This window comes from Lagenorhynchus albirostris, chromosome 1 (assembly GCF_949774975.1).
Source record: "Lagenorhynchus albirostris chromosome 1, mLagAlb1.1, whole genome shotgun sequence".
Classification (NCBI taxonomy): Eukaryota; Metazoa; Chordata; class Mammalia; order Artiodactyla; family Delphinidae; genus Lagenorhynchus; species Lagenorhynchus albirostris.
In genome coordinates this window covers 122,240,165-122,266,519 of record NC_083095.1, presented here as the reverse complement: position 1 = coordinate 122,266,519, position 26,355 = coordinate 122,240,165, and the positions used below count along the sequence as shown (strand labels likewise).

At 49.9% G+C, this 26,355-nt stretch overlaps 1 protein-coding gene across 5 annotated transcripts in view; it reads left to right on the top strand.

The window, feature by feature from the left end:
- Positions 1-26,355, top strand: part of DAPK2 (death associated protein kinase 2) — a 122,608-nt gene that overhangs the window by 81,606 nt on the left and 14,647 nt on the right. For 2 of the 5 annotated variants that reach the window (XM_060151503.1, XM_060151514.1), the window contains exons 5-7: positions 11,554-11,683; positions 17,197-17,245; positions 17,963-17,989. In XM_060151503.1, the coding sequence (XP_060007486.1) occupies positions 11,554-11,683; positions 17,197-17,245; positions 17,963-17,989 (206 nt within the window). Of the gene's footprint in view, positions 1-11,553; positions 11,684-17,196; positions 17,246-17,962; positions 17,990-18,445; positions 20,109-20,673; positions 21,040-22,018; positions 22,177-23,535; positions 23,676-26,355 lie in introns of those variants that run through there. The other 3 variants (XR_009540966.1, XR_009540970.1, XM_060151511.1) reach the window with 3 other exon arrangements.

Sequence of the window (26,355 nt, the reverse complement as noted above, 5' to 3'; positions counted from 1 at the left end):
TGTGTTCAAATAGTACCTTTTAAGTTCCATTCACATCTCTACCATTAGCCCTCCCCATGCAGCTGATCTCAGTAGGAGTGAAAGAACCTGATTCTGGAAGTGGTACAGGGTGGTGGAAAGGTATCTTGGCATGAAAAAACCTGGGTGAAAACCTAGCTGCACCACTTCTTAGTCATGTGGCCTTGAATAAGTTAATTAACTTCTCTGACCCTCAGTTTCCTCATCTGGGAAGCACAGACAGTAACTTAGTCTACTCAGATTCTGTGCAGTGGTGTTCTGGTAGTAGCTGGATCTCCAATGAACAAATATATGTACACACACACTAAATTATTTTAAAGTCTACTGATATAAAGGTTTATAATGTAATTTACAAGTAATAAAATATATAATACTTTTATTTTGTAAATTTCACAAAAATAAATTGATTCTTGTAGAGCACTTTCCTTGGTTTTTGCTGACCTCTTGTATCAATACCAACCTATGGATGCAATAGACAAATGAGTGTAGTTCCAACAGGATTGTTCGTTGATATTTTTGTTTATGTTAACAAATAAGGTGAAAATGAAGCAATGAAGATGTGTGTTGGAACTTTACTTGTTTGCCAATGACATGAGTGACTTCTTTGCTGAATTGGATAATGGTTTCTGAATATTGAAAAATATTTCTTCAATTTTCTCTGCTAGCACAAAATAATGGCTATAGACACGACACCCTTATAAGTTTAACCTCTGTTATTAAGTGATTTTCTGCAGCACTTCCTAAGTCTAGGATCAAGAAATCAAGTCCTGATTTGTAGTGTCTGTGGATTTCTGTGGTGTAAATACACCCACTGGGGCCAATTTCAAGGCACCAACTTGATGACACTGACTAGAGCTAGGAAGAGGGGTGCAGTAACATACCATGATGAAGTATTTCCCCCATTCAGAGATAAAAGGCATTAAATAACCTCAAGAACATAGAAAATAATAAAATATAATAGAAATAAAGAAATAAAATATAATAGAAATTTATACTTCCTAATAGAAATTAGGAAGTAATACGTTTTTAAAAATTTATTTATTTATTTGGTTGCGTGGGGTCTTAGTTGCGGCAGGCGGGCTCCTTAGTTGTGGCGTGCATGTGGGATCTAGTTCCCTGACCAGGGATCGAACCCCGGCCCCCTGCATTGGGAGCATGGAGTCTTATCCACTGCGCCACCAAGGAAGTTCTGGAAGTAATAAGTTTTAAGTATTTTAAATATAATTTAATTAAATATGTTTCTATAATTTAATTTTTAATATTAAAATAATATTCTTACATAGCTCAGTTTAACAACTGGCTTACAACATTCTTGCTAATTTAACAGCAGGCTCTCATGAGCCGGTAGGCACCAGCTTTAGCCCACCCCCAGCTCTCTGAGACTCTGTTGGTGAAAGCATTTTGTAAACAGGACAGTGCTACCTGCAGGCCAGCTGTGGTGGTGGCAGCAGTGGTGTAACAATAATAATGGCAGCCAGCATTTACTGAGGCTGTAGTAAATGTGCAGGCTCTTCTCTGAGTGCTCTGCATGCGTTTACTCCTTTTATCCACATGACGACCCTATGAGGGAGGTAGGTTCCATGGTCGTGGCCATTTTATAGAAAGGGGAGGTTGCTCAGGGGCTCCTAGGTTTTCTTGTGCCTCCTCAGAACCCCTTACCATATTAACATTCCCATTTCGCAGATGAGGGGCCAAGGATCAGAGAGGTGAATGACTTGCCGAGGTCACACAGCTAGCCTGGGGCAGAAGCAGGGTTCAACCCAAGTCTGGGGACTTCCCTGGTGGCACAGTGGTTAAGAATCCACCTGCCAATGCAGGGGACACAGGTTCGAGCCCTGTTCCGGGAAGATCCCACGTGCTGCGGAGCAGCTAAGCCCGTGCGCCACAACTACTGAGCCCACGTGCCACAACTACTGAGCCCACGTGCCACAACTACTGAAGCCCGCAGGCCTAGAGCCCGTGCTCCGCAACAAGAGAAGCCACCGCAATGAGAAGCCCGCGCACCGCAATGAAGAGTAGCCCCCACTCACTGCAACTGGAGAAAGCCCGTGCGTAGCAACAAAGACCCAACTCAGCCAAAAATAAATAAACAAATAAATAAATAAGTTTATTTGTTTATTTAAAAAAACCAAGTCTGTCCAATGAGAGGCCCCTCTTTAGTGCTGGTTCCCCAAACACTGGGCGCTATATGATTTTGACTTTCTTGCAGAACCTGCTTTAGAAAACCAATTCTGGAGCCTCACTCCTGGTGGGTTGATTTAATTGCTTTGGTATTTTTAACACAGTCCCCAGGGGATTCCAATGGGTAACTAGCTCAGATGGGCCCCAAAGCACAGCTTGGGGCTCAGAGCGCCTGGATTCAGGCCCAGGTTCCTCACTGGTTAAATGGAGGCTCCGACCATCCACAGCTTGGCGGCTGTGAGGAATAAGGTGATGTGTGGGGAGAGCCCAAGGGAAATGCTGGTTGTCGTGTGGCACAGACCAGAGAGCCAGCATTGCTGATTGGCCCAAGGCTGAAACCCAGTGGTCCTAGAATGGCCTTGAAAGTGAATTTTTATTTCCCTCCCTCTACCCAATAAGAGCACAGAGACAGTAGGTAGTGGTTTTCTCTGACTTTACCAGGCAGGGCTTCTAGAACCATGCAGCAGCCTCCCATAGAGACGCAGGCCGCGAGTGAATGTCCAGAAGCTGTGGTTTAACAAATCCAGTGCAACTGGGTTGGGGCCCTTCCCTAAGATGTGCGTTTTCTAGGAAAAACATGGAGCTGGAGGGACTTCCCTGCTGGTCCAGTGGTTAAGAATCCACCTTCCAATGCAGGTTACAAGGGTTCGATCCCTGGCCGGGGAACTAAGAATCCACATGCCGCGGGGCAACTAAGCCTGCGCGCCTCAACTAGAGAGCCTGCATGCCGCAAACTACAGAGCCCACGTGCTCTGGAGCTGGCGCGCCACAACTACAGAGCGCTGAAAGTAGAGAGAAACCCACGCCGCAACGAAGAGCCCAAGCATTCTGGAGCTTGCGCACTGCAGCAAAGATCCCATGTGCCACAACTAAGACCTGATGCAGCCCCCCCCCCAAAAAAGAGGAACGCATCAGTTAAAAAAAAGAAAGAAAGAAAAACATGGAGCTGGACCAGCAAGCTGGTGAGTTACCAGAGCTGAGATGGAAATGCCAACTTTGCCAGCCGGCTGGGGTGATCTAAGTGGGCACCCTTACATCAGCTAGAGGAAGCGAGGCAACATGGGAGAGGAGAGAGCACACAGGCATCTTGGGCAAGCGTTTAGCCTCTCTGAGCCTTGACTTCTTCATCTGTAAAATGGGGTGATGACGGTACCTACCTCAGAGAGTGAGAATCAAATAAGAGGTGTGTAAACGCTTCGTAAACTAAGTGCTGTAGGTTTTGCTATGCGTGAAACTTCAGATTGGGTGCCTTTGGAAACACAGGAAGAGCAGGCCCTGCCCTCAGCAAGTGTGCAGTCTAGTGGGGGAGGCAAGACTAACACATAAAGATCTTGGCAGTGCTTGGTGCTGCAGGTCAAGATTGCTGCACGAGTGTGGAGCTGGGAGAAAGAAGGAGGGCTGGGCTGGGTATTCAGATGATGCTTCCTGGAGAAGATAGCATTTTGACTGGGCCTGGAAAGATGGGTAAGAGTTCAATAGGCAGATGATAAAGACCTCTGGAGAGGAGCGGCAAGATCAGGAAAATAAGCACAGAGATGATGACACCGGCTACAGGCCACTTTATATGCCTTGTTTGATCCTCTTAGTAACCCTCTTGAGGTAGGTTTGAGAAGAAGAAGCCTGAGGCCGAGAGAGGTTAAGTAACTTGCCTGGTGTCAGACTGCTGGTAAATGGCAAAACTGGGATTTGAACCCAGGTTCTAAGGCTCTTAGTCATTGTCTGTGTTGACTCCCTAAATGCAGGTTGTGCAAGAGACACACATATGACTGCGCCGATTCTTTCATCCCTTTACCTGGTAAACCATTCCTGAGCATCTACTACATTGCAGCCCCTCTTGGGTGCGAGGGATGGAAAAGAGGGGCAAAGCCCCTGTCCTCCCCTGTGGGGCCTCAGGTTAGTGGGGAGAGGACATGTAAGGGAGTAGTTGTAGTGCAGTTGGTTCTCTGCCAGAGGTATGTCCGTGTACCTTGCCGGCCCTTGGGTAGAAACAACGAGCTGTGTGTATTGACGGGGAGGGGGGTCACAAAAGATGTTCCAGTGGGGAAGTGCTGGAGCTGGGTGGTGAGAGGGGAGGAAGCCTGTCAGGAAGGCATTCCAGCAGAGTGAACTGCAGGTTGGGGTGCGGGTGATGAAGGTCCTCTGGCATGCAGCAGAGGGTGTGCTGTCCAGAGGTGGGAGGGCCTTGAATGTTGATGAAGGTGGACGTTGGGCCCGGCCGCACTGGAGCCTGGTGGGGAAGGGCTGCCTGTGGTCTCATCTACAGTGTGCTGGGGGGTGGGTGGGGAGAATTTGCTTCAGCACCATGGAAACCTGCCCACAGAGCCCTGGCAGCATGCAGCCCTGCTTTCTCAGGTTGCCCAGCACTTGCTAAATAACCTGGGACTGTGCTTGACATTTCCAGGGAAGGTTCCTAGACAGCTTCCTTGTCCCCACAGCACAGGCCTGGCTGGGCTCCAGCTCTGCTGAGCTGGGCAGCCTCACCTGGTGATGGGCAGGCGGTGCAGGCACCTGGAGAGGGCACTGGGCCGAGGGTCAGCAGACTTGGGCTCTGCTCTTTGCTTGGTATCCTTGGCAGTTTCTTGACCTCTCTGGGCAGCTCTGCAGCATGAAGGAACTAACGGTCTCTGAGGTCCCTTGCAGCCCCAACATTGTGAGTCTGGGGGGGAAACGGGATGGGGGGAGGCAAGCAGAAGATGAGTGGGGGAGGAGGCAGGTCTGTGAAGGGCAGGTTCTTCAGATTCAGCAGGGTTTCAGTAAAGTTCCCGGGGATGACTGTTGTCACTGCTGCATCCCTGAAAGGAGAGAGCAAACATAGCCACCCTGCTCTGAAATCTCCTTGGGCACCGCTCCTTACATGGACCATCTCCCTGAATTCTCAGGACACTGTATGCCTTGGTAGGTATTCCCATTTTGCAGATGGGGAAACCAAGGCTCCAGGAGGTCCAATGACTTTGCCCAGGTTTCTCTGTGAGAGGTAGAGGTGGAATCTGAACCCAGGCCTGACTCTAAGCTCTGGTCTTTGGCACCTCACTTCATAGATCCCCTGAGGCTGCCTTCATCCTGCAGGGGCTCTTAGACATGCTGTACCAGGCCAGTAGGGATCACCCGACAAGGGTCCCCCCTGGAGGATCAGCTTCCAGATGACCATAGTAGGTGCCTCAGGCCAGATCCACTGGGCTGCTGAAGGGCACATTGGCCCACAGCTGTCTGCCTGATGGGCTGAGTTGGTGGCTTTATTTTAACAGGTGGGGAAAATTTCACCTCCTGGTGGCTACGCCATGGGCCCAGGGCTCCGCAGTGGCAGCATCTATGGAAATGTGATCCCTTCCTCCAGCTGTGCTTTGGAGGTGACGTCAGGTGTGTGGGTGAAGTATTTTGTTGAAGTAAATAAAGCTGGAGGAGAATGACAGGAGTGAGGGAGTGTGGATGGGCGCGCACTATCCCAAAGGCAGTCTGGCTTGGCAGTCTGCTCTTCTTTCCTGCCCTGGAACCAGGAGACCTGAGGCTTTGTGGTCCTGCCTTGGGGCCCAGAGGAGTGGGAATTGGCCCAGCCAGCTTGGAGGATGTACCACCTGGCAGCTACAGGGCCTAGAGCTTGAAGAGGCTTTGGCTATCATCCAGGGTCTATTTTGAAGTTGGGAGACAGAGGCCCAGAGAGAGGAAGTAGCCTGCTTAAGCTCACACAGCCTTGGGTGGTGGAGTTGAAATTGGAATTTCCCAATACCCAGGCCTGGGCTCTTTTCCACCACCCTACCCTGTTTGGGGAGCGGGGAAGCGAAGAAGCTTAGACCAAACCCTTGGGGGAACTGCCTCTTTGCTGCCCTCAGACCACCCTTCAGACCCTCCCTGAGTCCCTTTTCCCTCTTGATCCAGCCCTATACCAGCGCTGTGGGGAGGTGTGCTCTCGGGCGCCCCTAGTGGTCGAGGGCCTCCATGGCGCAGAAAGGGAAGAGCCACTAGCCCCCAATTCCTTCAGTTCACATCAGCAAATTGTTATGAAACGTGCAGGATGCAGGACACCATAGGGGATGCCAGGAACCTTAAAACTGATTGAAATTTTTCCCAAGGAGGCTACCACCCAGGAAAGCTGCATCACGATATGAGAGACAGCCTGCAACTAGGGCCACTCACTCGTAAGCATGCTGAGGGGGTTCGGTGCTGAGGGGGTTAGAGCACAAGGTCAAGGGCTGCTTCATTGAAAAGCAAGGGAATAAAAGGGGGCAGAGATAGGGGATAGGCTCTGAAAGTGTGAGGAAGAGTAGGAAGGGCATTCTAGGCAAGAGGAAGAGCCAGAGTAAAGGATGGAATAGAGATGTCGTCCTGGGCCTGGTAATGCTCATCCTGAGGGGATATAGGACAGGTGGTGGGCAGTGAGGCTGGAAAGTGCAGAGCCTCAGATGCCTCAGATATCAGGCAGGGCATTTGGAGTTTCTCTGGTGGTCAGTAGGACCACTGAAGATATTTAACCAAATAGGGTGCTGTGGTGGAGAGAGCAGGAGCTGGACTTCCTGGGAAGCTCATCCTGACTCTGCCATTATGAGCTGTTGGACCTTGGGTGCATGTTTTATCATTCTAAGCCTCTGTTTCCTCATCTGGGGGATGGGGTTGATAATAGTACCTACCACTCAGGGTGGCTGCAAGGATGACATAGAGCACTAGTGCAATGCCTGCCTTGGTAGATGTGCAGTAAATGTCAGTCCCTACCTTGCTTCCTCACCTCATCAGATTCTTACTGGAGGTTGGGATAGCAAGAAGGAAGCCTTGCTGAAAGTCAGAGAAGCTGCAGATATGGGGTCCAGGTCCCCTGGCCAGCCTAGAATCTCCTTGGTAGCCTGGGCAGGAAGTAGGAAGCATTGGTGGCGGGGAGCCTGTGACCTCTGTGTACTCCCAGTCAGGGCTGGTCTGAGATGAAGGTGCATCTGGTCCAAATGATCCAACTTGTGAGAAGTGAGTGAGGTGGGGACAAGGACCCAGGTCTCCACCACCTAGCAGAGCATTCTTGGGGGGCCCCACCTCCCAGCCTGAAACCCCTAGACCCCCATCACTTTATGCAGACCTATCTTGGGACTCTCTTTGACAGGACCTCTGTTTTCTCACTGAAATGAGGGGGTTCAGCCCAGGAGGTCCTGACGCTCCTTTCTGAGTCTCTGGACACAGCACGAGGGCCAGGCCAAGGGCGGGGCGTGGGGCTGCTCACCAGGGTGAAAGCATCACAGGAAGAAAAGCATCCTGGGATGTGAAACAGGTGTCGGGGCAGGAAAATAGCTGTGTCTGAGCCAGGGTACGAGTTTGCCCCAGGCTGCTAGGCCCAAGCTGCATTCCCACTTCTTCCTGGGATAGATTCCCAGGACCCTTGAGAAGCAGGGAAGGGGGACCATTTAGTCTAGTGGTTAGGAGCACAGGCTTTGGAGTCGGACAGAAAGAGGTTAAACTCCCTGGTCCATGAATCAGTATTTTTTCAGTTTTGGTTTCTTTTCTTAAGAAAGAGGAATGATAAACACCCACCGTATAAGGTAGTGAGAGGGTCAATGAGGTATAAAGTATGTCATGTGCCTGGTTAGCACTGGACCTGCACATTGTAGGTATTTACTAAACGGTGCCTGTCTTCACTCGGGGAACATTTACCGAGCACCTGGTGGATGTCAGGCTCTATGCTAACCTTTGGGTAGTTGATAGGAGTTAAACCCTCGGGAAGCTCCTAGCCCAGTGGGGCAGACAGGTCAGTAAACTGACAAGCTCGAGGCAGTGGGAAAAGCACTGAAATAGGGGAGGTGCAGGGTTTGATGAGAACTGGGGAAGTGGCGGGTGTGGGCAGCAGGGGGAGGCTCTCTGGAGGAGGTACTATTTTTGCTGAAATGTGAATATGAATTAGCCAGGTTGGGGGTAGGGACAGTGCAGGGAGAGTGTCCCACTCAGGGGAGCAGTCACCTGCTGTGTGATAGGTTCTTGGGGTGGGGCAGTGGACAGATGGGACTCAGGTGAGAAAACGTGGTCTTGCACGGAGGTTCTCACAAGCCAGTGGAGAGGCTGTTTCCCCTGGACTGTGGGCCACCGAGGTGAGAGGATGCGAGGCAAGGACGCTTCTCACTTCTTTTTTTTTTTTTACATCTTTATTGGAGTATAATTGCTTTACAATGGTATGTTAGTTTCTGCTTTATAACAAAGTGAATCAGTTATACATATACATATGTTTTCATATCTCTTCCTTCTTGCGTCTCCCTCCCTCCCACCCTCCCTATCCCACCCCTCTAGGTGGTCACAAAGCACCGAGTTGATCTCCCTGTGCTATGCGGCTGCTTCCCACTAGCTATCTATTTTACGTTTGGTAGTGTATATATGTCCATGCCACTCTCTCACTTTGTCACAGCTCACCCTTCCCCCTCCCCATATCCTCAAGTCCATTCTCTAGTAGGTCTGTGTCTTTATTCCTGCCTTACCCCTAGGTTCCTAATGACATTTTTTTCCTTAAATTCCATATATATGTGTTAGCATACGGTATTTGTCGTTCTCTTTCTGACTTACTTCTCACTTCTTAGGGAGAATCTCCTGGGATTCTCCCAGGGATTCTCCAGGAATGTCTGGGAGAATCCTGCCTCCAATTGTTCCTCCTTCCTTCCTGTGGGGTCCCTGCCCCCCATCCCTACTGCCCCCCAGTCCTGGGGACCACCAGGGCTAGTGTGTCTGCCTCTGTCCACTGCGGCTTCCAGCCCTGTTCAGCGGGTTTTGGGTGGTGGTCAGGAGGACCCGGACCGGGCCCCTCAGCCCCAGGGAGAAGACTCAGGGCCATTCCCAGGAAGAGAAAAGTTCCCAAAAGGTGGCTGAGGAACGTGGTGGAATGGAGGGAGGAGAAGCCCCCTGCCCAGGAGATGGTGGGCAGCAGGGAGGGTTCAGCTTACCATATGGGGTGCCAGGATGCTTGGGGTCCCTGGGCAGCCACCGGAGGGCCGGGTCAGGGCACTGGAGGGGGCCCCAAGCCTGCATCCTGTGTCCTGACCTCCCCCTGCCCTCACTCTCCTTTCTGCAGAGTGTAAGGAACCGCCCTGCCTCGGGAAAGGCCTCTGACACAGTTTCAAAATAAGTTGAGAGAAATCTCCAGAGGGGGAAAAGAATAAACACACTTTTAAAATGCAAAATGAAACATATTATATTTTTTTTTAAAAAAAAGGAAAAAAAAAGGAGGGATTCCTCATCCAACTCACTTGAGTGAAAGTTTCCAACCACTGTGAAGTGAGGTCACAGAGACCAGGGAGCCGAGAAGTTCGGGATGGGGACACCTGGGCTGTCTTCAAAGCAGATTCGGAATCAGTTCAGCCAACTTTTAGGGCCACCCTCCACCTGCTCCCCTCTGAGCTCTGCGCTGCGGGGGGCGGAGATGCAAAGACCTGAATCCTCCCTCCAGCTGAGGGCACAGTAGAGCATCGAGGACAGACATCGAGGACTGTCGGACAAGAGAGAGTGTGACAACTGTCATAGCAGAAAGGTTCCAATGAGCGTGAAGGGGCCCCGGGGGAGGGAGGGTTCACGTCTGTGGATGGGGGGAGAAGGCTCAGTGCTGCTGAGGAAAGGTTTCAAGGAAGAGGTGGACTGAGTTAGACTTTGAAACCTGGCTAGGATTTCAGTGGGCCGAGATTGAGCAGAGGCTTTCCAGGTAGAGCAGATGATGAGAGCAAAAGTGCAAGGTGGGAAATTCTCCAGTACTTCGAGAAACAGGGACATTCAGTTTTCTTAAACACTTATTTATTTACTTATCTATTGATTTAAAACCGCTCTATTGAGATTTATATGTCACCTAGCATGTAATTCACCCATTTAAAGTCTACAATTTACAAAGTTGCACAACTAACACTGCAATCAATTTTAAAACATTTTCATCACCCCCGAAAGAAACCCCGTACCTATTAGCAGTCACTCCGCAATCCCCTGGTCCTAGGCAACTCCTCATCTACTCTGTTTCTGTGGATTTGCCTATTCTGGATATCTTATATAAATGCAGTCGTATAATCTGCGGTTTTGGGCGACTGACCTTTCACTGAGCACCATGTTTTCAAGGTTCATCCATGGTGTGGCAGGTATCAGTACGGCATTCCTTTTTATTTTTTTCTCCACCTTCATTCCTTTTTATGGCTGAATAGTATTCTGCTGTATGGATATACCACATTTTGTTTACCTACTCATCAGTTGATGGACATTTGTGTTGCTTCCACTTTGGGGCTATTATGACTATGCTGCTGTGAACATTTGTGTACCAGTTTTTGTGTAGATGCGTGTTTTCAAGGCATTCCATTTCGAATGGGATCTAGGACGGTCCTGGCGAGGAGTAGCAGGGAAGAAGATGAATCAGAGGGACTGCTCACCCTCTGAGTGCTCCGCGTGGTTGGGTGGGAGTGAGAAGGCTAGGCTCAGGATCCTGTTCTAGCCTCACTGGGAGCCTGGGCTGAGTGAGGCCAGGGCAGGGCTGTCCCCCAACGTACACACACCATCCCCCACTGTTGTGTTAGATCTGGCAGCTGTTTTTTGTTTTGCGGTACGTGGGCATCTCACTGTTGTGGCCTCTCCCGTTGCGGAGCACAGGCTCCGGATGCACAGGCTCAGCGGCCATGTCTCACGGGCCCAGCCGCTCCGCGGCATGTGGGATCTTCCTGGACCGGGGCACGAACCCGTGTCCCCTGCATCGGCAGGCGGACTCTCAACCACTGCGCCACCAGGGAAGCCCAAGATCTGGCAGCTGTTTTACTGGGCTGGGAATAGTCTGAGCAGCTGGTATTTTCCCTGGAAATTAGGTGTTTTTTTCCTGTGTCCCACCGAGGGCCAATGTTAGTTAAACACATAGAGAAGTGTGAGCCACACCATTAGTCTACAGGAGGGGAGTGTTGTCCACAGGAAGCTGACCGGCCAGGGGAAAGAGGTGGTCGGGAAGATGGAGGTCAATAAGCCATGTGTAAAGTGAGGCTACGTTGCAGTGCCCCTCCCCACCCACATACACCCAGAGAGGCAGTGGTTTTGTTTACAGGAAATGCTGCAAGTATCTCCCTGGCCCCATTTGACAGATGGGGAAACAGAGGCACTGAATTAAAGGGATCTGCCGTTCAGAGACAGAAACAGGATTAAAGCCAGAGTCTGGTTCTGCTGTCAGCAGCAGGTTTGGTAAAACCCAAGCCTTGCCCTTGGCATTGTGGCTGGTTTTGAGTTCACAGGAGAAGACTGAGGACACAAAAACAAGAAAGTGTTTATGCTGTTTTGGTGTCCCAAAAAAGAACACCAAACCCCACCCCAAGACCAAAGCAAAAACATAAAATAGGGCTTTAATTACCATCTTTTCTTTTATCCCTTTTCTTCTCGTTTTTTGTTCTCCAGCCAGAAAACATTATGTTGTTGGACAAGAATATTCCCATTCCACACATCAAGCTGATTGACTTTGGCCTGGCTCATGAAATAGAAGATGGAGTTGAATTTAAGAACATTTTTGGGACGCCAGAATTTGTTGGTGAGTTTTAGGCCTGTTTCTCTCCCAACTGAGAATCTGGGATCAGGAGGTAGAGAAATCCCAGTAGTAAACCCTGCGTCTGGAGCTGTGGCCTATGGGCTGAGAGATGATGCCTTGGAGACTCCCTAGAAATCTAATGGGTAGGGAAGGAAGTGTCTCACTGGCCTCTGGATGAGAGTCCAGGTGCTGGCTTTGAGCGCCCAGTGGGGCAGTGAGAGGCCAGGTGGGGCTAGAGGCCTTTGCAGAGTTAAATCCTCCCAGAGCTGGCTCCACTGCCTGCTCTTAGAAGAGATTATGAACATTTAAAATTACCTCGCCCTCTTGCATTCCCATAAACTCAACCTTTTCTGGAGTAGCTTTTGATTTCCTGAAAAAGAGAAGGGAAATCTTCTGCCAGATGCCAGATTCAGCTGCTCGCCTCTCCTGTGTGCCTGGCCTTCATTCACACACAGGAGGCCCAACTCCGGCAGAGCCCTGGCGGCTCTGTCTTCCCTCTGTGTCTCTCAGCCTTGGCCCAGGCCTGGTGGGACTTGCACCACAGGTCGGGGGGGAGGGGGGGGATGGTCATAAAGAAACAGCTTTGCAGAGGGGAAAGGAATGAAAGTTCAGAACCAACACCTCTCTGCTTTGGGAGTTGGAGTGGTCTTAGAGATGGAGGGAGGGAATGGTCTCCTCAAAGCCTGGGGGCTCAAACTTCTGACCACAGTCTAATCAAAAAGGAAGACGGGATGCGTCAGAACATCCACCCTGATAGATTTTCAGGCCACACATAGCAGCTCTGCAGCCACTGTGGAATGAAACTGCAGAGGCCCCACAGACCCCCTGGCAGGGAAACCTTGCTGTGTGCGAAGCACTATGCCTGGTGCTCTACAGGCATTGTCCAAATTAATCCTTAGAGGATCTAATGAAGCAGATTTAAAATATCTTCTCCATCAAGTGCCTTGTTTAAGGCAAAACAACCGGTAGGTGGTAGAGCAGAGATTCAAAAACAGATACATCCAACATCAAAGCCTGTGCTTTTTCCATTAGACCACGTTGTCCTCTATAAGAAGACCTTGCCCTCAAGGAGTGTTCAATTTAGTTTTGGAAACAGGACATCAAACCATCAAATAAGAGTGCTGAAAGGATGTTTTCAGGTCACCTGATCTAGTTTAAATGTGGACTTGGAGAGCTAGGGGATTTTACTTAAGGTCAACCAATGGTTATTCTCCACCTACTATACGACAGATATTAGGTACTGGGGACACAGTGATGGTAAGAAGCCACACTCAGACTGGCATACCCAGGGTCACACAGTGAGCTGGTGGCAGGGCCAACTTGAACCTGGGGTGCATGTGTCTAGTCTCAAACTTTGTCCAGGATAGCAGTTGCTGCCGGCCATTCACATATGTGGTAAAAATGCATGTTTATTTAAGTTCATACCAAGTGTCGAATGATAATAAATGGTTCAACTAGAAATTCAGGGCAGTCATGGAAGAGGTGACACGAGACAGGATGTGGTTAAGTGTAAGGGGAGTGATATAGACAGCTCTGAAAGACTGTTCAGACAAGATATCCACTCTCACAAGGTCAGTGGGATCAGTCCTGGCCTTGAGTCAGTGAGGGACAAAGTGCTGTCGCTGTGGGTGTGGGAGGATCTGAGGGGGGTCAGGAAGGAACCAGAGCAGAGGAGGTGCACGTCCTGGGTTCAGAGGTACCGCAGCAGGGGTGAAGGGCCAGAATGAATGCATTTATCAGGGACCATTCACTGTCCACTCTAGATGGATCAGAGGGTTCACACGGGCTGGCAGTGTCAGTGGGATATTGATGGGCGGAGCCAGACTGTGGAGGGTTTTTCCCAGTGGTATACTGGTAAATGTCTAACAACCAGGTCTCAAAACAAAACAGAATACAACTCTAATTAGGTTGGATAGCATCTGCCAATTTCAACCTACCAACATGTTGTCACTGAATTCAGAGTTGGGCAAAGATACACACAGTTGACTCTTGTGAGGCAGTGTGACACAGCTCCAGCCCAGAACTGGTCTTATTTGCACCTTACAGATATACAGGGTGGTTTCTCTAGGCCCCTGACCCAATTATGATGACTTACTTTTCCCAAGATCCCTGAACACAGGTTATAACCACTCTTCCCTATTCCCACCATTCTTTTGAAATTTTAACCTGAGACCAGGGTTAAAAAGTGTCAGCTTCTGGGAGTGTGGTGGACCAGGTCTTCCAAAAGGTCCTCTCACTACAAAACTGGATTCTTGAGAAAAATATTATTTTTCATGCAATTCTGGACTCATAGGAAGTAAGATAAATCTTTAAGTGAAGTAACTCCTTCAGCATCACCTGTCCTACCTTGAAAATCGAGCGAAATGAACGTAGAGCTGGAGCTGTGAGCAACAAGAATATTCAATAGGAGGACCTCTCCTAAAGGCAAGTATACGTATCAGCATTTATCAGAGACTAGTGAGATTTAGATGTTCAAGGATGTAGGATATTAAAATTATCAGAGGTTGACTATAAAATAAATGGAATGTATATAGAAATAACAGGTAGACTCACAAGAATGGGCAGGCAACAAGAGATTCAAAAATGACCGGGCAGATTTTTAAAAGAACCAGATAGAACTTTAAGAAATTCAATATATACTCGTTGAAATTTAAAACTCAGTGGGTGGGGCAAACAGCAGATTATACACAGCTGAGGAGAGAATTAAAGAATTGGAAGACTGAGCTGGAAAAAATCAGCTAGAATACCACAGAGTGACAAAGATATAGAAATATTAAAGAGAGGATAAGTGGAATAAGTTTAAAATAAGAAGCCTCACATAGGTCTATTTGGATTCCCGGATGAGGGAATAAAGACAATACAGGAGCAATATCTGAATAGAACGGCTGAGAATTTTCAGATCTAATGTAAAAACATGCATCCCCAGATACAGAAAGGACAATGTATATCAATCAGAAAAAAAAAATCTATACCTAGACACATTATAGTTAAAGTATAGGGCACCAGATACAAAGAGACGATCTTAAAAATCAGCCAGAGAGAAAAGACAGGTTACCTACAAAAGACAAAAATTAACAAACAAAAACCAATAACCGGACTGACAGCATACTTCTCAAAACAACAATGGAAAGCAATGTCCAATAGAATATAATCTCCAAAGAGCTGAGGAAAAATAAAAACCCCATAATTGTGGAGAAATTATATTTCAAGAATGAAGGTAAGAGATTCAGAAAAAAAGCAAAAACAAAAAAGAACAACAACAACAAAGACAAAACAGTTAACCTCCAGCAGACCTTCATTAGTGGAACTTCCAAAAGATGTACTTCTGAATTAAGGAAAATGACTCTGAAGGGAGTTCTCAATGCAAGAAGTAATAGGAGCAAAGAAATCAGTAAAACATTAGGCAAATATAATTATTTTCTTTCCTAGAGAATGATAACGATGATGCTGATGATGAAGCTTTAATTGTAGGACTGAAAAAAAGAACCAGAAACTGAAGAAAATAATGTTAGCTAGGACAGAGTACTCGAAATTAGTGTTCTAAGTTTCTTGTATTGTTAGAGGAGGGTCAAAATATTGATTTATGTTAGAATTTATTTGATTTCATAGTAAAGTCTCAGGGGTAGCCATTACAAAAGTAGAAGCTGGGGAAAGAAAGAATAAGAAAACTAACAAAAAGCGATTTCAAAAAAAAAAGACAAGAAAGAAGATGAAAAGCACAGATGAAAATGGACAAACAAAAGCACCTGAAGGACAGAAATGAGTGTGTATGTATATCGAGCAGATGAGCACTAGAAAGTGAGCTGTGCTCCTCAAACTCTCTATGGTGAACCACTTGAAAAAAAAAAAAGTCTATCCTGGACTGCTTGTTCAGTAAGATACAATAAAAATAAATTCCTAGAAAAGTGATCACAGTTTGAGTGTCACAGCAATGTCAAATTGCTATGCAAGTCTCTAAATGCTTACTGTCAATTTCTGTACATATCTTGTCAGGACCAGTGACAGTCTGCAGACTGTTTGCCTGCAGACTGCACTTTGAATATCACTGTCCTAGAGAAAGTGTTTCACGTGTGTCTCAGGAGACAGGTACAAAAAAGTTCCTAGCAATGTTTTTCCAATAAAAGATAATAATATAATAAAATAATAAAAGAAGTGGAAACCATCCAAATGATCACCAAGAGAATGACTAGAAGATGATCTATATTCACACAATGGACTATTATATAGCAGTGAAGATGAAAAACCATGGATGAACATTCAATGAACGCTAGAAGCATCATGCTGAGTGGGGAAAAAAAGTCAAGTGACGATAGATCACATGCAGTATGACATCATTTTTAGGAAGCTGAAAAATAAGCCAGGAGAGTGGTTCCCTGCATCTGGGAGGGTGGGATGGGGGCACATCCAATAGATGCAGAGGTTTTGATATTATTCTAGGTGAACAGACTTAGCCTTTCCCACTCCCCACCTTTTTCCATTCGTGGTTAAAAAGTCTCAATCCTTCTTCCTTCTCTAGTTATCATCCTCTCTTCTCTATTTCATCACCAAGGCTTTTTTATTTTTTTTGCGGTACGCGGGCCTCTCACTGTTGTGGCCTCTCCCGCTGCGGAGCACAGGCTCCGGATGCGCAGGCTCAGCGGCCATGGCTCACAGGCCCAGCCGCTCCGCGGCATGTGGGATCTTCCCAGACCGGGGCACGAACCCGTGTCCCCTGCATCGGCAGGCGGACTCTCAACCACTGCGCCACCAGGGCAGCCCCTCATCACTAAGCTTTTTTAAAGAGTCGTCTGCACCCTTATCTCCACTGCCCACACTCAGCACTCTCTGGGCACTGCAGTGAGTGTGAAATTCAACACTTGCTTCCCAGGGCTTATGGGCTTGATCACCGGGCACCATTTGGTCCTCTTCTGTCCCAGGTAGAGTCTTCTTTCCTAGACTCTGCACCTTCTCCTGGTCGTGGCAGCATTCGCACGGCTCCTGTTTCCGCCTGTGTGATGGCTCTGGCCCACCCCACCCCCACCTCCAATACCCAGCCCCTTCCTGGACACCTTCCTCTGGATGCCCCTCGGGCACCACAGGCTCATCACCTCAGTGGCCACCAGAACGTCCTCCTGCTCCTCAGGTGGGACTTGCCCTCTTTCAGACAGACTCAGAGGAGCGTGGATTCCCTCTCTGCCTCCTCTTCTCCTCCATCGCCTTCCAGCGCTGACCTGACTGGTTTCCAGCGGAGAGTTCTCAAGCAGGCTTTGTTCTAGGCCCCATGGTCCCCTCCCGCATCTTCCTCTCCCCACCCTCCTCTTCCTTTTCCAGGAGTCCCTTTGTCCCGTCTTCCTCACCTTCAGGATAAAAGGCAGCTCCCTTCCTCAGAATCCTTAGAGCCAGATTAACCCCATCGGCCTCTCTGATTCTCCTTAGTGAGGGTTCAGGATGGAAACATTTGAAACCAAATTCTCTCAACTTCCTTACGATCCTCTCTTTTCATACCCCTGCTGACTCTTCAACATGGCTTCTTTCAGCTCCAGAAATTGTGAACTATGAGCCCCTGGGCCTGGAGGCTGACATGTGGTAAGTTGAACAGGCCGCCCAGGTGGCCCAGACCCCGGCTCTGGCTGACATCCCCCTTGACCGTGAAAACCTCTTCCTTCACACTGACCTTTCAGAGCCCCTGGCTCTTCTGGGTGTGCTGGACGTGCGGCCAGTTAGCACACGGCCGAGGCAGAGAACGAGGGGAGAGGTGAGGCTGGAGGTGCAGGCTCACCTGAGGCCTATTGCAGCCACGATAAAGATGATAGTGACGGCAGCTCATTCCACCGGTCAGCCAGGTGATTACCGGGAGCCTCATGTTCGAGGTGCTGTGCTGGGCCGGGGGAGACCGCGGTGATGGCTTCTCTGCACAGATGGGGCTCATTTCATGGGAGCCACGCTCTACAGTTGGCTAAGCAGCTTGATCACGTGGTTTTCTAAAATCCTCCCAGTGGTCCTGTGAGGTAGTTCTCAGTATCCTCATTTTAAGAGGAGAAAGAGGCTCAGAGGTGATCATCGCAGCCTGCGTGTGCAGGAAGTACCTGATCTTGAACCTGGGTCCTTGGACTCAACGTCCAGGGCTTGATGACTCCAAAGAAGTCCCAGGCTGCTGCTGAAGAGTGGGGTGGGGAGGGGCGTGGGACTTGAGATGGCATCCAGGGGCTGCCGTGAAAGGGCCCTCAGAACCGCGTGGGGAGTCCCTTGCTGGTCTGGGATGACAGCCACGCAGCCCTGACGCGACGGTTCTTCGTTTTACAGGAGCATCGGCGTCATCACCTACATCCTGTGAGTATCCCTGATCCCGGGGCTCTGACCCAGCTCAGATCCAGGGGGGAGCTGGAGGGATGAGAGGGGGCAGGCAGACAGACAGACTGACATTTCCTGAGTGCCCACCACGACCAGATGTGTTAGAGCCACACAGCAAACCTGAGGCTAAGTGCTCTCAGCTCCATTTCATACATTTGACCCTGGGCTTGGGGTTGGGCAGGAACCCAGGAGAGCAGCCTGCAGCCCTCCATCCTGCACAGACTGTGTCTGCATCCCTCCTGTGGTCGGGGGTCCACCGCTCAGCCTCACCCGGACCCAGGTTTCCTGTGGAAATGTCAGTTTTCACTCCGAAGCCTTGGGACAGCCCTCAAGCTGCCATGCCCTTCCTGACCCTGCCTCTTCTTTCTCTGCCTTTCCCCTGCCTTTCTCAAGATCCCTTTTCCTCTCACATTCTCTCTCTTCCCTTTTCCCCAGAATCTCTCTTTCCTGCCACTGAAGTATTAAGTGCTTAAGCAGAGATTGCCTGCATCGGGTAGTGGACCTGTCACTTTCCATCTCTGTGGCCTGGGGCAGAGACTGAATCTCTGGGCCTGTTTTTCTCATCAGAAAAGTAGGAATCACAAACTTCCGGCCATGGGTGTGTTGTGAGGGTTAAATAAGCCGACGTGCAAACTTCCCGGCACTGCTCAGACACAGACTCGGCTGATTACTTGATGTTCATCAGTACTTCCCAACTGCTGTTTCCTCTCACAGCACTCCTGGAAAATGGTATTTTTATGGCACTCTGGGTAAGAGGCAGCCCACAGCCAGAGGGGATGAAGGATGGGGCACCAGCACTCAACTCTCTCAACATCCCTGTAAAGCATCCCTCTGGCTCCCCTTGGACTGGGAGCTCTGTGCGATGTGGTAGACACCTCCCGCCACCCCCCACCCCGCCTATCCTGTCCCTCGAGCTGCAGCAGTGGGTCTCAACCCTGGCTGCACGTCAGACCTTTCAATATCTACTGTGGCCCAGGCCCCACTCCAGATCTATGAAATCAGAATCGCTAGGAGCGGGGTCTAGGCATCAGTATTTTTTAAAAGCCCTGGAGGAATCTGAAGGAGGAATTTGCAGAGAGAGAGAATTTGCTGCATTGCTGTATAGTTCCAGACTAGAGCCAGAATATTCAGATGTTGACTCTTGACACCTTGATATCTTCAGAACTCTGGTTTCCATATTAAAAGAGTATGGAATTCCAGTGTCTCCAGGGCACACAATCTTCTTGTAGCTCATTGAATTCCGTACAGGTTACTGGCTGCCTGCTCCATGGTGGGCACTGTGCCAGGCACTCAGGATACTACCTGAAGGAGAATCTGTCCTGCTTGCCTGGAGCTCCCTGTGTGTGTGGGAGACACCGGACAGCGCACTCTTACCCAGTGGGACCAAGGTTATCCTTTAGGTATGAACATGGCTTTGTGAGACACAGATGGGAGAGCCACTGGTTTGCTGGGACTGCAGAAGGTTTAATGGGAGAGGGGGAGGGGGAGACAGAGAAGAGCGAGAGATTGATTTGAACTGGGCTGGAAGGAATGAGATGAATTCTCCTGGTGGAAAGGGAAGGAAGGGCTGTCCCAGCCGAGGAAGGGAGCGGTGAGCTTGGTAAGTGTGGTGAAATATATGGAGCGTGTGGACCAACTTCTGATGCCTTGCTCAGGAGTTCAGATGTGATTCTATAGAAAACAGGGAGTCATAGAGGGTTCTTTGTGTGCTAACAATGACAATAATAATGACCATCGATTCCAGAGTTCTTAGTATGGGCCAGGACTGCACGGAACAGTCTCTATATAGTTATTCTTCAACATTTTATATATACTTATTCACAACAGTCATGCGAGGTGGAGACTTTTCTTCAGGTTACAGTTGAGGAAACTGCAGCTCAGGGAGGTTGAGTAACTCTCCTAGGTTCATACGTGAGTGGCAGAGCTGGGATTCAAATCCAGGATTGAAATATCAGATTTTTTTTTCCAGGGTACCTTGCTTTCACTATCCCAAGAAAGTGTCAGTGGAGATAGGGATGACCTTTAAGAGGTATTTAGGAAATGGAACCGATAGAAATGGTGAGGGAACCATTCTATTCCTCTATGGTGAGGAAGAGTCAAAGATTCCTCACCTCTATGGTTCCTTCCTCTATGGTGAGGAAGAGTCAAAGGTGCTGTGTTTCTAGCTTGGGTACGTTCAGGAAGTGACGTCATTAATCGAGGCAGGGAGCATGTGGAGGGTTAGGGTAGGGCACAGGGACCTCTGGGACAATGGCACATCTGGATCATGAGTCAGGAGACAGTAGATTCAGGAGTCACTACTGGCGCAACGCATTCCCCACAGACCCTGCTGGGGAACATCACTCACCCTTCCAGTCCCTAACGGCCCATCTATTGCCACACCTCTCAGGCTTTGCTCAAGCTGCTCCCTTAGCCTAGAAGACCCTCCAGCTCCTTCTGTGACTGCTGACAACCTCTTCATTCTTCAGGACACAACTGATGCAAATGTCAGCTCTCCCATGAAGCCTGCTCTGGGCCTCCCCTCTGTCCTGTGCTCCCACAGCCCTTTTTCTGGCCTTCTGTTTTATTCTGTGCTCTGCTGGAGATTATGAAGAGCCAGGTCTCTGTATTTGTCTCCCCTCCCCTTACGAGTCCCTTGAAGACACGGTTTCTCTCTATCACAGGTACTTCTCTCTGTCACAGGAGCTCCATAAAGTGTATTCAATTGGACTCATTTGAAGAGTTGCTGGCTGGTCCCCCCGCCCCCCAGAGGGGGCAGCAGGGTTGCGGGGAGCCTCCCATGCCCACGCAGCAGTACGAGTCAGGGTTCCTGGAGTCCGTCACCCCCACTTGCATCTACTTTCCCACAGTCATGTGTGTCCTCTCTGTGTGCCCAGCCTCAGTGGAGCATCCCCTTTTCTGGGAGACACAAAGCAGGAAACACTGGCAAATATCACAGCAGTGAGTTACAACTTTGATGAGGAGTTCTTCAGCCAGACCAGCGAGCTGGCCAAGGACTTCATTCGGAAACTTCTGGTTAAAGAGACCCGGTAAGAGAACAGAGGAGGGCACTGGCTTCTCAGGTACTGACCCTCTCCTGCCACCTCTCCCAAAGCCGTGTCCGTCTGTCCCTGCTTTGCCATGGGCTATCATCAACCATTGTGGTCTAATCTGGGCAGGTGCTGAGGAGTGTGGACTGGTCAAGACTTGGCATTCATCTTGTTTCCTCAAGTCGTTCTGGTTTCTTTTCCTGCTGAAATGCAAATAACTCTGTGTGTGTGTGTGTGTGTGTGTGTGTGTGTGTGTGTGTGTGTGTGTGTGTGTGTGTGTGTGTGTGTGTGTGTGTGTGTGTGTATAAGTCAGCCTGGGTTTCTCTAAGGCTCATTATCTTTTGCGGTCTGTCCCAAAGGCACCTGGAACTAGGATTCAAAAAGGAAAGTGGCAGGGTTTTCAAGTCAGTTCAGGATGGGAGTGGGCGGAAGTGGGCCCAGAGGGGTCAGAACGGTGGGAGAGTAGGAGACCTGCTAATCCCACACCTTCTGCAGGGCCCAGGGTGAGCCCCGTGGCTGTGCGATCAAAGAAGGAGATGGGCAGGGGCTTATAGGGTGCTGGGTATCCAGAGCATGGCCTAGATGAGGCAGGGGTAAGGTCCACAGACTTTAAAAGACCATATCCTCTTGGTCCCACAGATTTTAGAGAGGGGCAGAGCGGGGTCCTCTAAAGTGCAGGGGCCCAATTTCCCTATTGAAGATCAGTGCAAGGTGGGATGGGATCACCCTACATGGGTACAGAGCAGGGAAGGGCAGAGAGTGGATCTGGGAGGCAAACAGAAAAACAGAGACCAAAGGTTTTGCGGTGGAGAGCATTTATGACTCTTCCGTAGTGTGGTGTCGGCCCCTTCAACTCTGGGACCAAAGATGAGGGTTTATGTGATGTCATTTTATTGAGGTGTCTTCCTGGACCACTTTCTCTGGAATGCAGAGAATGCAGCCAGTTCCCCATCCACCTCTGCATCCCTTATTATTCTAGTTTGATGGCAGTGGTTGAAGAATGCCAAAAAGGAGGTCTAAGAAGAGTGAGAATGGAGACTGTTGCTCTCAGCTTCTCATGGACCGTCACTGTTTTCTGATCCTCGTTGCAGGAAACGACTCACGATCCAAGAGGCTCTCAGACACCCCTGGATCACGGTAAGGGCACAGTGGTGAGTTCCAGTGAGCAGTTCCCTGCTCTGTCGCCAGGGCTGCCTGGGGCGGCCGGATGCAGGGGCGTATGGAAAGGCCTTTGCTTGAAACACTGACCCTCAAGCACAGACGAAAGCTAGTTGGGGGCTTCCAAGGGTCTGGACTTCTTCAAATAGGTCTACAAGTTTAAGTTTCTATTTCACGTGTTCAGGTGACTTATGAAATGAAAACTTCACAAATGTCAGTTGAACTCCTTGTTCTTTGGGCCCATCTTACAAAGGGTTCTTTGTCAGAGGACACGTCACTGTCATTCTCAAAGCAGAAATCAGGACTCCTCAGTTGTAGAGAGAGATCAGTGACAGTTAAAAACCTCAACTTTGTAACCGGGGCTCCTTGTTTCTGACTTTCGAAGTTCTGAGTAAAGGATGACACTCAAACCGGTCACTGGCTTCCTCAGGCCCCTGGAGACTTCAGGGAATGGGGCTCTGAGGTGGAGGCCTGCTGGGAGAGAGAGGCAGCCACTCCTTAGGGCAGTTCCATTCTCTCTGGGGAGGGTGGGGACACAAAGGTGACTTCCTGCCTAACCCGCCTTGTAACTGGGCTTCCAGCTGCTGGGTTTTCAGAGGGCCTTGCAGTCTAGGCACAGTAAAGTGCCAGTGAAAAGCACTTTGGCGGGATAGGGATCAGGAGGGTGGGATTCTGGCCCTAGTTCTGCTGACGGATGAGATGTGTGCTCCCAGGGATGTCACCAGACTTCCCATTCACTGAAATTGTTAGACGGGAGAGCTGGCGAGGATGATCTGAGGGTGCAGATGAGAAGGGGCAGAGGCCCACGGGAGATGGAGAGCAGGAAGGGCTGGAGTGCTCTGGAGAAGGCCAGGTTCATCTGCTTGTTGAAGGATGGGGAAGGCCAGGGGCCCTCCAGGTTTGGGCCCAGACCACAGAGCTAGGGAGTCTGGTGGGCTGCCTCCTAGCTCAGCTTGCCGAGTGTTGCCAAGGCCCAGGGAGCCCCCAGCTTCCCCCCCTCAGCCATGGCCTTGTATGCTTCCGCCCTTGAGTGGATGCCTGCAGTCCTGGCTCTAGCCTGCTTGTCTGTGCGAGCACCCTTAAATGCTGTGCGTGTGGAGACCCTCTCTAATGGCCATGGACCACCCTGCCCTGAGATGAGTGTGCAGGCAGCACCCGTCCTCCTCGACCCAACCTTTCTTACGGTCTGTGTGGGTGATCCTTCCGCCCTGGTCCTCCCGTGGCCTGGCGCATGCAGTGAATGCAAAGAGGCTGCTTGTGTGCCGTCTGCCTGCACCTTGGACTGCCCTTGGAGCGGACGTCAAAGTAACTCTGGCTCTCTGTCTAAACACCCCCTAGTCCAAAGGAGAGATCAGAACCCCTGAACAGTGCAAGGCAGAGCCCGCCCAGCTGAAGACCGAGCGCCTGAGAGAGTACACCCTCAAATGCCACTCAAGCATGCCCCCCGACAACACCTACGTCAACTTTGAGCGTTTTGCCTGTGTGGTCGAGGACGTGGCTCGGGTGGACCAGGGATGCCGGGCCCTGGCGGGGGCCCGTGACACCATCCAGGACGATGTGGAGACCTTGGTCTCCATCTACAATGAGAAGGAGGCTTGGTACCGGGAGGAGAGTGAGAGAGCCCGGCACGACCTGTCCCAGCTCAGGTACGAGTTCCGCAAAGTAGAGTCCTCGAGGAAGCTCCTGCGAGAGGACATCCGGGCCACGGGGTCCCGCCTCGGGAGCACAGCCAGGAAACTGGACCATCTGCAGGCGCAGTTTGAAGCCCTGGGGCAGGAGCTCTTGGCAGACTTACAGTGGCTCCAGGAACTGGTGGGCGGCTTCCAGCTGGAGAGTGGGAGCATGGACAGCCCCAGCTCCGTGTGTTGCCAGGACTCTAGTGAGTGCCTAGGGGAGCTGCTCAACAGATCATGCAGTGAGGAAGTCTAGGCCAGCTTGAAGCTCTGAGCACCAGAATCGAGTCAGGAGTGCATCCTGGATGGTTTGCTGAAGCCCGTTCCCGACTGCCCTGCCAGGGCATCGACTAGAATTCTCCTGCAGGGGTGTGTGTCTGTAGCATAGCCTTCCACCCTCTTCCCCGAATGCAGAATCACAGAGGGGCTAGCTAGTTACCCATTCTGTACCTCCTCTCACCAGCCTGGTTTTCTGGGAGGGTGGCTGGCAGGGCAGCTAAGCTGTTAAAATGATTGAGGATGAACACCCGTCAGTGTACCCTCCTACAGAGGGAGGATGGCTGGCCCTGGAGAGATACCTGATAACTGATTTGTGTTAATGGGTTTGTTCACATCTCGCTTCCCGCCTCGTAGATTGCAGGTCTTGGGTAATATTCTAGTTAACTAGGGATAACAGCCAGTTGGCTTGGTGCTTTCCTGCTACTGAAGGAGGGATTCTGAATGCACAGAGAAAAGATTACTGTTCATTTATTATTGACTTTTCACTTACCAAGCATTTATGGCTTTGATCCTTAAAGGAACCTGTGAGACAGGAAGGTAGGTGGTATTATGATTGTTGTTACTGTCATTTCCATGTAACTGAAGAGGAAATTGACCTCCAGAGGGAAAATGACTTAGGTTCATTCATAGCTAGTTGATACGCATGCAACAGAAACCCAGGATGCCCGACTCTAAGATGAAGTATATGGGAAGAAATAGGCTTTACTGTAAAAATCCACGTTAATATTAAAGTTCAGATCCCAGAGGTAAAGTAAGCATTTTCATGTATTTTGCCAAGTCAGGTGGAAGCCTTATACCTTCAGGCAATTGTCCTAAGAAGTGTGTCCTAGAAGGCACGCAGTTTATCGTTCCCATCCAGCTGTGTCCCTGTGTGAAGATCACCTGCAGAATAGGAGGGAAGGGGCAGCATCTCGCCCTTCTCCACTTCCCGCCTCTGGCCAAGGGCTCCAATCTTGTGTTGGGAATGAAGGCCAGAAAGGACTCAACAAGCAGGTTCCTTTTCTCATGTCCCGAAGGTCTGAAGAGGGTGGACATTAAGATTGGGGAGCCCAAGGCTCAGTGCTCCCTTCCTGACCTCAAGCTGTGCGCACCCCTCCCTGAGGACTGGATCATCTTGTCTCCCTTTTCCCGGAGGAGGGGCCAGCCAACTAGCTCACAGAGAAAGAGTGTGGAGCGTGGGCCCAGTGCTGTGCTAGAAGCTTGGGGGTGAGGGAACAGATCGTATCATTTCAAAGTGCCTTCACAGACTCACAAACCCCCCGTCAGATAGGTGGGGTAGGTGTTATTCCCAATTTGGAGCTGAGGAAACAGAGAGGATGTGATTTGCCCAAGGTCACAATAGTGGCAAAAGTGGAGACTTTCTGATGATGTCCGTTGCTCCTTCTGCTTCCCCTAACTACCCCAGTCTCCAAGAGTTTACTCTCTGCTGTGGGGCAGGTTACACCAAGACACATCCATCTACGCATTCACAAAGAATTTCTAAGCACCTATCTACTGCCAGGCATTCAGCCTGGCCCCAGGGATACAATGTTGAGTGAAAACAGGCATGTTTCCTGCCCTCACGAAGTTTGCACTCCAGTAACGGATTCCAACATTCATCAAGAACATTCTGCAAAGGTAGAACTGCAGCTGGGACCTATGCAATGAGAGAGAAGGATGCAGCACTGCAGGAGCCTGCAGTGGGGGATGATGTAGTCAGGGAAGGCATCCCTGAGGTAGTGACGCTGGAGCTGAGATCAGCTAAGCAAACCAGGGAGAAGGTAGTGCTCCCCACAGAGCTGTCATGCCAGGGCTCTGTGCTGGGAGGGGGCCTGGGAGCTGAAATTGCTCAGACAGGAAGAAAGCTGGAGGGGAGAGAATAGAGTATGGCGTGGATGGGGCTGGAGAGAAGACAGGACCAGCAGGGCTTTGCCGTATTAAAGAGCTCTGCCTTCACCCCAAGAGTCATGGGGAGCCATCATGGGCGCCAGGCAGTCAACAGCCTGACGTGCTGGTGGGGGCAGGGATGCCCAGTGAGCAACACAGATGGGGAGTGGTTTAGGATGAGGCATGAGATTGTGATCCCATGAAACCATTTCTTTAAAATCCTACCTCTAATTCTATTCGCATGCTGGATCGCTTCAAATATCATATATAACATTTGTAACAGAAACTTTTTTCATCCACTGTAAGAAAGCATATTTTCATCAAATGTAAATGCATCTTT